The 12,529-nt window shown below is 47.3% G+C and overlaps 1 protein-coding gene across 1 annotated transcript in view; it reads left to right on the top strand.

Moving 5' to 3' along the window:
• LOC144270805 (uncharacterized) overlaps positions 1-12,529 on the top strand; it is a 36,200-nt gene that overhangs the window by 1,548 nt on the left and 22,123 nt on the right. The window contains exon 2 of the mRNA XM_077827587.1: positions 795-2,497. Within this exon, the coding sequence (XP_077683713.1) occupies positions 795-2,497 (1,703 nt within the window). The remainder of the gene's footprint in view (positions 1-794; positions 2,498-12,529) is intronic.

Raw genomic sequence — 12,529 nt, 5'->3', positions numbered from 1 at the left:
TTTTGACCCAATAAGCTGGGGAGACTAGATCCCCATGTAGCAGGAGATGCTGATGGCAAACTGCTCCTCTGAGTTTCCCTGCTTATGATGGACTCTGCTTCTCCTCCACATCAGCAGCCTGAGGTGCCTTTTGCAGAACAATAGTCATGCTAAAAACGGTCCTCAGTAGTCTGGAGGGAGAGAGCGAAAGGCCCCACAGTCCATTCGCCTCCCCAGTCTCTCCTCACACCAATCTACTTTTACTTTCATCCTCATACATTTCCTCACCTCACTCTCTTTCACTCTGTTCCTCTTCCCAACTCTTTCTTCCATGTCCCTCTCCTCACTCCCTGTCCCTGTCTAGGGAAAGATTGTGCTGGGGCTTGATGCAAAGCTTATAGTCTTAGACCTGATCTACACCTCACACTTAGGTCAACCTAGCTACAGCACTCAGGGCTGTGAAAATTGTCATGTCCTGTGCAATGTAGTTAGCTCAACCTAACTCCCACTTTAGACACGGCTAGGTGGATGGAAGGACTCTTCCTTTGACCTAGGTACCTCCTCTAGAGGGGGTGGATTTACTACAGTGATGGCGAAACCCTTTCCATCACTGTAGTGAATGTCTGCACTACAGTGGAATAACTGCAGCTCCGCAGCTTGCCAGTGTAGCACTTGTAGTGTGCAGAAACACCCTTAAGCTCATACCCTTAAGCTTAGTGTCTTACTTGTAACACACCCTTTACGCTTCCCTGAGATTGCCTTTCTCCTGAGCACAGGCAATGAGTGCTGTCTGGATTCTCTCTTTACTTCCCTAGATGATGCGATTGTGAGAGAAAGCGAAGAGGAGAATCCTCAGCTGAAGCTAGACGCAGGAAAGAAACTAGACACGCATGCTGGCCCCATTAACTATCAGAGGCCACGCGGCAGAGAAAATCACTATCAATGTACAGAATGCAGGAAAAGCTTCAGTGTTCATTCGGCACTAATCAAACACCAGAGAATCCACACTGGAGAGAAACCCTATCAGTGCAGTGAATGTGGGAAAAGCTTCAGTGTAAGCTCGACGCTGGTTACTCATCAGAGGATCCATACGGGGGAGAGGCCCTACAAATGTGTGCAGTGTGGGAAGAGCTTCAATCAAAGCTCACACCTCACTCAGCATCAAAAGATCCACAAGGGAGAGAAGCCATGTACATGTACTGAATCCGGAGGAGGCTTTACTGACAGCTCAACATGCGTGAAACATCCAGGACTGCATGCTGGAGCAGGGCCCTATAAATGTGCTGAATGTGGGAAAAGCTTCAATCGGAGCTCCACTCTCTACAACCACAACAGGATCCACACGGGAGAGAAACGCTACAAATGTGATGAATGTGGAAAAAGCTTCAGTGTGAGCTCCAACCTTATTAGGCATCAGAAAATCCACACAGAGCAGAGACCCTATAAATGTCTTGAATGCCGTAAGAGCTTCAGCCTGAGCTCAGATCTGGAAGCGCATCAGAGGCTTCACCTGGGAGAGAAACCCCACAAATGTTCTGAGTGTGAGAAAAGCTTTGATCAGGAGTCACAGCTCCTGAAACATCAGCGAGTTCATGCTGGGGAAAACTCATATGAATGTGTGGAGTGCAGGAAGAGCTTTAGTAGGAAGGGGAACCTCCTGAGACACCAGGAGATCCACACTGGGGACAAACCCTACCGGTGTAATGAATGTGGGAAAAGCTTCAGCCGGAGTTCGTCACTCATGCAGCATCAGCGGATCCACACTGGAGAGAAACCCTACAGTTGTATCGAATGTGGTAAGAACTTCAGCTTTAGCTCCCAGCTCACCACTCACCAGCGGATCCACTCAGGGGAGCGGCCCTACAAATGTAACGAGTGCGGGAAAAGCTTTGTGGACAGCTCGGGTCTCATTCAGCACCGGAGAATTCACACGGGAGAGAAGCCCTACCAATGCACTGAGTGTGGGAAGAGCTTCCGGCAGAACTCGGTGCTGATTCAACACCGGAGAACCCACACCGGTGACAAGCCCTTTGAGTGTGGGGAGTGCGGTGAACGCTTCAGCCAGAGCTCCACGCTGATCACACACCAAAGGATTCACACCGGGGAGCGGCCCTACCACTGCAGTGAGTGCGGGAAAAGCTTCAGCGAGAGCTCACACCTCACGCAGCATAGGAGAATCCACACGGGGGACAAGCCCTACAAGTGCAGCGAGTGTGGGAAGAGCTTCATTCAGAGCTCGCAGCTCACCACCCACCAAAGGATCCACACAGGAGACAAACCCTACCAGTGCCACACCTGTGGGAAGAGCTTCAGTGACAGCTCGGCACTCACCCAGCATCAGAGAGTCCACACAGGGGAGCGACCGTATCAGTGCACGGAATGTGGGAGGAGCTTCAGCCAGAGCTCTGCCCTGGTGCAGCACTGGAGGATCCACACTGGAGATAAGCCCTATGAGTGCACCGAGTGTGGGAAAACTTTCAGCCAGAGTGCAGGGCTCACTCAGCACCGGAGCACCCATGCGGGAGAGAGACACTGAGACAGGGACCCGTGAGCCATGTGGCACTCTATGCCCATGCTGTCAGGAGTGGCTCTTTGCTGTACTGAATGACGCAACAAAGCGGAAGCAGTGCTACAATGTTAATTGATCTTGAAAATATTGACTCACAATCAATCTCTTAATTAAAATCCTCCTAAAAATGCATCAGGCATGTTGTGATGCCGAGAAAGCTAACCCTTCCGCCGCACCTGGCCTCCAAACATAAGAGGACATTATTATACATTTTTAAGCCGAATCTTAGGGGAACTTAGCAAAAGCTTCTGTGCAGCATGGTTGCCCGCTTACCCCTCTTGTGTGGCTACAAAACTTGGGGAGTGGGAGCCGTCTCAGAAGTGGTGGAAGCTCTGTCTGAAGGAATATGGGGGAGAGTGCAAGAGAGACTTCCGAAGCAGTTAGGCCATTTGTATCAGGTAGAGGAAATGCCATTCAGTCAGCTAAGCAGCCCATCATCTGAGCTCCAGTCCTTCTGAGCTTAGGAACTCTGCATTATAGTTGCCCCTCCCAGCTGTGCAGCTCCCAAGCTGTGCAGCAGGGAAAGACCCCACCATATGTCTCTCCTCCACACCTAAAATGTGCATGGATCAGGGCCTGTACAGGAGGAGATGACTGTCCTTAACCCTTCAGGTTGTCAACCACCTCCATCTGGCCCTCCCACAAGTCACTGCTTCACCCTCGTCTGCCCCCTTACCTGAAAGAGGGGGGGGTTATTCTTTTCCTTACTGTCCTGTATCACAAAGCATTCTCCATTCCGTGCTTCCCACCCTCCTTTATCAGGGAGGACGGTGAGAAGAGGTGCAAGCAGCCCCCTGAGCTCCCCCTTATGGGGAAGACCCAACAACACAGAGATCCAGAGAATGAAGGCAAGCTGATGGCCAAGCTGATTTGGTGGCCAAGCTGATTTGGAAGATGGCAGGAGAATATTCATTTTGTTGGGTGTATGCAATGCAAACACAAATGCATGTGTTATTCTGGTAAACAGAGAAATTATGAGGCAGTTTGTAAGCTTAGATACCATGGGAACGATTCTGTTACAAAGGCTTAGCTAGATAATGTCCCCAGCACAGCACTATGAACACTGTTCGTAATAGCTTGATTCAGCTTTGCCCTTCCCTTCTCGACCTGGGTCTGAGCAGTGGGTTTGTCTTGGGAGCAGCAGGTGCTGCATGAAGAACACCTATTTCATGTACCAGTGACATTCGAGGAGGTGGCCATCTATTTCACCTAGGAGTGGGCTCTTCTGAACAAAAGGCAGAGGAAGCTCTAAAGGGATCTGCATTATTAGCCATTAGAGGACCTACATGGAGTTGAAATGCTATCAGTATACTGAATATGGGGGCATTTCAGTGGCAGCTCAAATCTCATACATTAAGAGAATCTACATGGATGAGAAACCCTATTGTAAATGGCCAGGGCATATGTGGGGAAAATTTTCTGTCATAGCAAAGGCCTTTTATCTGACCTACAGACTGATGAGTCCCATGCCCATTGTGTTGTACAGGTGTCAATAGCCAATATGGGGACAGGGCAGGAGGGTGGGTTTCCTACAGCATTATATGTAAAACTCAAAGTGATAACTCTAATTTTGAAACATCCATTTATTTGTCATTTCTAAAGCAGGACACAGCCTGCAGCTCTGACCTTCTTAAATTTGGACTGATCATTGTAAGAATGCCAGAACCCTTCCGTCCCCTAGCTTCCAATTCATTTTCTTTCACAGGGTCTTTAAGAAGTCTCCATCACATGATGGTGCACTGCTTAAACTTAGAAAGGCCTCTGGACTTGTATGCTTTGCAGGTGATTGTGTGTGACTGCCAATGACAGACCTTTGGGCTCATTGCTTTCATACATAAAGCACATGCTACAACGTTACATTCAATTTTGTCCTGTCTTACAACCTTAATACCATGATTTCAGCTTTTGAGTTTTGTACAGGTAACTCTGCTATCTAGTTGGCTAATGACACTTGTATATCTGGTGATGCATGGAATCTGTGTACTGGGAAATGATTGCCTTCAATAAATTGTTTGATCAGAAATTAGAAAATTTGGTCTGTGTGCACCTGTATGAAGGGTGCACTGTACAAATAAAAGTAAAAAAAAAAAAAATCTAGTTTTGTGATCATGGATCACCTGACTCTGCTTGTTCTCAGAGCATCTCTGTGGGAGCAGAGTTAAGGTGTTTGGGTGACAAATCGTCTGTGTCTTTCCAAAATGTTAAATGTTTGGATTTCTTATAAAGTTAAACTTGCAGAGGAAAAAACATTGGCTTTTTTCCACTCTTTTGATTTCTTTGAGATGTGTAGAGTCTTTAAAGTAATATATGCTATTAAATTAGAAACTCAGGCCTTGACTACACTGGATGCGTGGTGAACAAATAGCTGAGATTTTCACTGGACTGAAGGATTTAGCCACAGAACACTTATTCGCTTCCATGGGAGTTGTGTAGCTAACTCTCCTAGTCTGCTTTGAAAATCTTAATCAGAGGGAACCATGCTACTGAAACTTGATTCACTGAGAAAGGAATTGTGTGTGTATGTTTGTGTGGAGAGAGGTGGATTAAAACTCTGCCTTCTGAACTGGGTTTTCGTGTGTGTGGTTTGCTTGTTTGTTTGAACACCTATTTAAAACTCTGGTGAAAAGGTGCCTTGTTAAGACACCTTCACGTAGGGGCTGAGAAAGACACCAACCCACGTGTGAGGCATCCAAGGAGTCTAATAGGGAAGACTAGATTTGATGATCCTGATACTTCTAAAGTAAAAAGCAGGGGGGAGACTAAAATCTCCTGGGGAAGAATATGGGGAATCTATAAGGCTGTCCTTACACATCATAAAGAAGCAGAAAAGGTACAAATCAATTTTATTTCCATTATAGGTCACTCTTAAGTCTAAACTCTGAACTTCTAACACGTGTTGTAAGTCTTCTTAGTATATATCAACTTTAATTCCAGTGTAGCAGATATTTTGTGTGTGTAGGTGTGTGGAATGAGCATGATATAGTTTTCAGTAACTAAACCCTTTTCTCACCAGTAATGCTGGGGGGAGAGGGCGCGGAGGGGAAGTGTCAAGGTTCCTCCCCCACTCTGAACTCTAGGGTACAGATGTGGGGACCTGCATGAAAAACCTCCTAAGCTTATCTTTACCAGCTTAGGTCAAAACTTCCCCAAGGTACAAAATATTCCCCCCATTGTCCTTGGACTGGCCGCTACCACCACCAAACTAATACTGGTTACTGGGGAAGAGCTGTTTGGACGCGTCCTTCCCCCCAAAATACTTCCCAAAACCTTGCACCCCACTTCCTGGACAAGGTTTGGTAAAAAGCCTCACCAATTTGCCTAGGTGACTACAGACCCAGACCCTTGGATCTTAAGAACAATGACCAATCCTCCCAACACTTGCACCCCCCCTTTCCTGGGAAATGTTGGATAAAAAGCCTCACCAATTTGCATAGGTGACCACAGACCCAAACCCTTGGATCTGAGAACAATGAAAAAGCATTCAGTTTTTTTACAAGAAGACTTTTAATAAAAATAGAAGTAAATAGAAATAAAGAAATCCCCCCTGTAAAATCAGGATGGTAGATATCTTACAGGGTAATTAGATGCAAAAACATAGAGAACCCCTCTAGGCAAAACCTTAAGTTACAAAAAAGATACACAGACAGAAATAGTTATTCTATTCAGCACAATTCTTTTCTCAGCCATTTAAAGAAAGCATAATCTAACGCATACCTAGCTAGATTACTTACTAAAAGTTCTAAGACTCCATTCCTGGTCTATCCCTGGCCAGGACCAGCATACAGACAGCCACAGACCCTTTGTTTCTCTCCCTCCTCCCAGCTTTTGAAAGTATCTTGTCTCCTCATTGGTCATTTTGGTCATGTGCCAGCGAGGTTACCTTTAGCTTCTTAACCCTTTACAGGTGAGAGGAGCTTTCCCCTGGCCAGGAGGGATTTCAAAGGGGTTTACCCTTCCCTTTATATTTATGACACGCCCCCCAAATCTCAGCTAGGATGAAACACTGGCTGGGATTTCTTCCTGGAGCTCTAGGAAAAACAGAGTTAATAAGACACATGCATCTCTAAATATACTACCAAGTACATAAAGACTAACAATATTTTCCACATCTCAAGGACGATTTTAACCAGTTGATTCTGGGAAACTTTCACGGGAGAGTGCATCAGCCACTTTGTTAGAAGCTCCTGAGATGTGTTGGATGTCGAAATCAAAATCTTGGAGAGCTAAACTCCACCGAAGAAGTTTTTTGTTAGTTTCCTTGACGGTGTGAAGCCACTTCAGTGCAGCATGGTCGGTTTGCAGGTGGAAACGCCGTCCCCAAACATATGGGCGTAGCTTTTCCAGAGCGTAGACAATGGCATAACATTCTTTTTCAGTGACTGACCAGTTGCTTTCCCTCTCAGACAGTTTTTTGCTGAGAAACACTACAGGGTGGAATTCTTGATCAGGTCCTTTCTGCATTAAAACTGCTCCCACACCACGCTCAGATGCATCTGTGGTTACTAGGAACGGTTTGTCAAAGTCTGGGGCCCTTAGTACAGGGTCAGACATGAGTGTCGCTTTAAGCTTGTTAAAGGCCTTCTGACACTTTCCGGTCCACTGAACAGCATTTGGCTGTTTCTTTTTGGTTAGGTCTGTCAGTGGGGCAGCGATTTGGCTGTAGTGCGGTACAAATCGTCTGTAATAACCGGCCAAGCCTAAGAAGGATTGAACCTGTTTCTTTGACTTTGGGACAGGCCACTTTTGGATAGCATCCACTTTGGCCTGTAGGGGGCTGATAGTTCCTTGACCCACCTGGTGTCCAAGGTAAGTCACTCTGTTTAGGCCTATTTGACACTTCTTAGCCTTAACAGTTAGTCCTGCCTCCCTTATGCGCTCAAGGACTTTTTGTAGATGTTCCAGGTGGTCTGCCCAGGAATCCGAAAATATGGCCACGTCGTCAAGGTAGGCGACTGCATATTCTCCTAATCCCGCTAGGAGACCATCTACAAGTCTTTGGAAAGTGGCGGGTGCATTTCGCAGCCCGAAAGGGAGTACATTAAATTCATACAGCCCGAGATGTGTGATGAAGGCTGACCTTTCCTTGGCAGATTCATCTAGCGGTACCTGCCAGTACCCCTTGGTTAAGTCCAAGGTAGAGATGAACTGGGCCCGTCCCAGTTTCTCTAATAGTTCATCTGTGCGGGGCATTGGATAGTTGTCTGGGCGAGTTACAGCATTTAGCTTACGGTAGTCCACGCAAAAACGTATTTCCCCATCTGGTTTGGGAACTAGAACCACTGGAGATGCCCATGCACTTTCAGAGGGGCGGATTACACCCATCTGTAACATATCCTTGATCTCCCGTTCTACAGCAGTTTTAGCTTGAGGAGACACCCGGTAAGGGTGGACCCTAATTGGGTGAGCATTACCTGTGTCAATGGAGTGGTATGCCCGTTCAGTCAGTCCTGTGGTGGCTGAGAACGTTGGCGCGTAGCTAGTGCACAGCTCCTGGATCTGCTGTCGCTGCATACGCCCAAGGGTCATGGAGAGGTTCACCTCTTCCACACCACCAGCACATTTCCCTTCATAGTAGACACCTTCAGGCCACTCAGCGTCATCTCCTCCCTGGGCTGTAAACTGACAAACCTTTAATTCTCTGGAATAAAAGGGCTTTAGAGAATTAATATGGTACACCTTAGGCTTTCGGTTGGAGGTGGGGAATGCTATGAGATAATTAACAGCTCCCAGGCGCTCCTGGACCGTGAATGGCCCTTCCCACGATGCTTCCATTTTATGGGCCTGGAGCGCCTTTAAGACCATGACCTGGTCTCCTACTTTGAAGGAACGCTCTCTGGCATGTTTATCATACCAGGCTTTTTGCTCTTTTTGAGCATCCTGTAAGTTTTCTCTAGCAAGGGCTAAAGAGGTTCGAAGGGTGTTTTGTAGGTTGGTTACAAAGTCCAGAATGTTAGTTCCTGGAGAAGGTGTAAATCCCTCCCATTGCTGCTTCACCAACTGCAATGGCCCCTTAACCTCACGGCCATATACAAGTTCAAATGGGGAAAACCCTAAACTGGGATGTGGTACAGCTCTGTAGGCAAAGAGCAACTGCTGCAACACTAGGTCCCAATCATTGGAGTGCTCATTTACGAATTTACGTATCATGGCCCCCAAAGTTCCATTAAACTTCTCCACCATGCCATTTGTTTGATGGTGGTAAGGAGTGGCAACCAAGTGATTTACCCCATGAGCTTCCCAAAGGTTTTTCATAGTTCCTGCCAGGAAATTAGTCCCTGCATCTGTGAGGATGTCGGAGGGCCAACCTACCCTGGCAAAAATGTCTGCTAGTGCCTGGCACACACTTTTAGCCCTGGTGTTGCTTAGAGCTACTGCTTCCGGCCATCGGGTGGCAAAATCCATGAAAGTCAGTATGTACTGCTTTCCTCTGGGTGTCTTTTTCAGAAAAGGACCCAAAATATCCACAGCTACTCGCTGAAATGGAACTTCAATGATGGGGAGTGGTTGTAGAGGGGCTTTGACCTGGTCTTGGGGTTTTCCCACTCTTTGGCACACCTCACAAGACTGGACATAGGTAGAAACATCCTTGCCCATTCCCTCCCAGTGGAATGACCCCCCCAAACGGTCTTTGGTCCTGTTCACCCCAGCATGGCCACTAGGGTGATCGTGGGCTAAGCTCAAGAGCTTGGCCCGGTATTTAGTTGGAACTACCAACTGTCTCTGAGGATGCCAGTCTTCCTGGTGTCCACCAGAAAGAGTTTCCTTGTATAAAAGTCCTCTTTCTACAACAAACCTGGATCGATTAGAAGAGCTGAGAGGCGGTGGGTTGCTCCGTGCCGCCGTCCAAGCTCTCTGGAGGCTTTCATCTGCTTCCTGTTCGGTCTGGAACTGTTCCCTTGATGCTGGAGACATCAGTTCCTCATGGGATTGTGGACCTAGGCTTGGTCCCTCTGGAAGCGATATAGGGGATGGAGCTGTTTCCGTTGACTGTGAACCGCTCTCCGCTGGTGCACTATGTTGGGATTCAGGCTCCGGCTGAGCCTCTTGTGTAGGGTTATCGGCTGCTGCCAGTTCAGGTTCGGTGGGGCCCTCTGGTGTTGAGGTTGCAAGTACTGGATTCAGTGCTGACACGGGGTCTGGTGTTGGTTGTTCGGCTGGTTCCGGTTCTGGGACTGGTTCCGTCTGGGTCTCTGGGACTGGATCCACTACTGCTGTTGCAGACATTGGCCTGGGGTCCGGGTCCATCACCTCTGACCGGGTCCTGATAGAAGTTTCCGGAACAGAGCTAGGCTTCACGGCTTGTTTAGCCTGGCTGCGGGTGACCATTCCCACCCTCTTGGCCTGCTTCACATGATTGGCCAAGTCTTCCCCCAACAGCATGGGGATGGGATAATCATCATAGACTGCAAAAGTCCACATTCCTGACCAGCCCTTGTACTGGACAGGCAACTTGGCTGTAGGCAAATTGAAAGAGTTGGACTTGAAGGGTTGAATCGTCACTTGGATCTCTGGGTTGATCAAACTGGGGTCCACTAAGGAAGCATGGATAGCTGACACTTGTGCCCCGGTGTCCCTCCACGCGGTGACCTTCTTCCCGCCCACACTCACAGTTTCCCTCCGCTCCAAGGGTATCTGGGAGGTATCTGGGCCTGTGGACCTCTGGTGTGATTCCGGTGCAATGAACTGTAATCTGTTGGGGTTCTTGGGGCAGTTGGCCTTTACATGCCCCAGCTCGTTACATTTAAAACATCGTCCAGCTGACGGGTCACTGGGGCGAGGAGGGTTGCTGGAGAACGGGGTGGCAGGACGATAAGGGGTCTGGAGGGTTCTTTGGGAGGTAGGTGGGGCTTTGGGCAGCCCCCGGTAATAGGGTGTGTCTGGGGTGGTCCCTTCTGGTCTCCGCTCCAACTGCGACCAGTTTTCTTCTTCTCTGCCACCTCCACCCATCTGGCTCCAATCTCTCCTGCCTCGATTACAGTTTTGGGTTTCCCATCTAGGATGTATCTTTCTATTTCCTCAGGAACACCCTCTAAGAATTGTTCCATTTGCATTAGGAAGGGCAAATTTACTGGAGATTCAACACTTGCTCCTGATATCCAGGCATCCCAATGCTTCACAATGTGGTAGGCATGTCGGGTAAATGACATGTCTGGTTTCCACCTTAGGGCTCTGAACCTCCGACGAGACTGCTCGGGTGTTATCCCCATTCTGACTCTCACCTTGGATTTAAACAGTTCATACTTGTTCATGTGTTCTTTAGGCATTTCAGCTGCCACCTCAGCTAAGGGTCCACTGAGCTGCGGCCTCAGCTCTACCATGTATTGGTCAGTAGAGATGTTGTACCCAAGGCAGGCCCTTTCGAAGTTTTCTAAGAAGGCCTCAGTATCATCACCTGCCTTGTAGGTGGGGAACTTTCTGGGATGGGAAGTGGTACCTGGAGAAGGATTGCTAGGGTTTGTTGGTATATTCTGCTGGGCCTTTATCCTCTCCACCTCCTCCACATGCTTCCTCTCTTTTTCCTTTTCCTTCTCCTCCTCCACATGCTTCCTTGCCTCCATTTCCCTCTTGTGGGCAGCCTCCTGTACCTCCTTCTCCAGCCGCATGAGTTCTATCTGTCTTTCATGTTCCCTTTGTTTTTCCTCAGCCTGAAATTTGGCTAATTCCAGCTGTAGTCGAGCTGAGGATTTGGTCATTCTAACCTCTCTGTTTTTAACTAACTTTACACCCGAGGTTTAGAAATAAACAAACAAAACTTGGCTGTAAAATTTTGCTGTGCTGGAATAGAATACCTATTCTCTGATAGTGATTGTCAGCCTACAGAAAAAGACAATTCCCTTGTCTCTGCTCTGGGCCCAAATTAAAGCAAAAAACTTCCAACTACTTGGAAACCTGCTTATCCAGCCCAAAGAAAAAGCAAATGGGTAGAACACACCCCCCCCATTTACTTTTAGGAAGAAAAGAAAAAAAAAAACCTCTGGGTTGGAAGACTGTGAATTTCCCTGCAGGAGTTAAGTACCCTGCCTCCAGGCAAAGAAAACCTGCAATTCACAAAGATAATCCCCTTTTGTCTCTGCTTGGCCACAGTTTCAGCTTTCAGTTGCTTTCTGGACTTCCTTTCCACAGGAAAAAAATATTCCTTTTTAAAATCTGTATTTCTAGTTCAAAAAATCTCAACTGGATCTCAAAATGATTTCAGGTTAATCCCACCACTATGCCACCATGTCAAGGTTCCTCCCCCACTCTGAACTCTAGGGTACAGATGTGGGGACCTGCATGAAAAACCTCCTAAGCTTATCTTTACCAGCTTAGGTCAAAACTTCCCCAAGGTACAAAATATTCCACCCGTTGTCCTTGGACTGGCCGCTACCACCACCAAACTAATACTGCTTACTGGGGAAGAGCTGTTTGGACACGTCCTTCCCCCCAAAATACTTCCCAAAACCTTGCACCCCACTTCCTGGACAAGGTTTGGTAAAAAGCCTCACCAATTTGCCTAGGTGACTACAGACCCAGACCCTTGGATCTTAAGAACAATGACCAATCCTCCCAACACTTGCACCCCCCCTTTCCTGGGAAATGTTGGATAAAAAGCCTCACCAATTTGCATAGGTGACCACAGACCCAAACCCTTGGATCTGAGAACAATGAAAAAGCATTCAGTTTTTTACAAGAAGACTTTTAATAAAAATAGAAGTAAATAGAAATAAAGAAATCCCCCCTGTAAAATCAGGATGGTAGATATCTTACAGGGTAATTAGATTCAAAAACATAGAGAACCCCTCTAGGCAAAACCTTAAGTTACAAAAAAGATACACAGACAGAAATAGTTATTCTATTCAGCACAATTCTTTTCTCAGCCATTTAAAGAAATCATAATCTAACGCATACCTAGCTAGATTACTTACTAAAAGTTCTAAGACTCCATTCCTGGTCTATCCCCGGCCAAGACCCAGCATACAGACAGCCACAGACCCTTTGTTT

This window comes from Eretmochelys imbricata, chromosome 1, assembly GCF_965152235.1.
Source record: "Eretmochelys imbricata isolate rEreImb1 chromosome 1, rEreImb1.hap1, whole genome shotgun sequence".
NCBI classification, from domain to species: domain Eukaryota; kingdom Metazoa; phylum Chordata; order Testudines; family Cheloniidae; genus Eretmochelys; species Eretmochelys imbricata.
The sequence above is the reverse complement of the archived record's forward strand: the minus strand, read 5'-3'. Positions and strand labels throughout refer to the sequence as shown.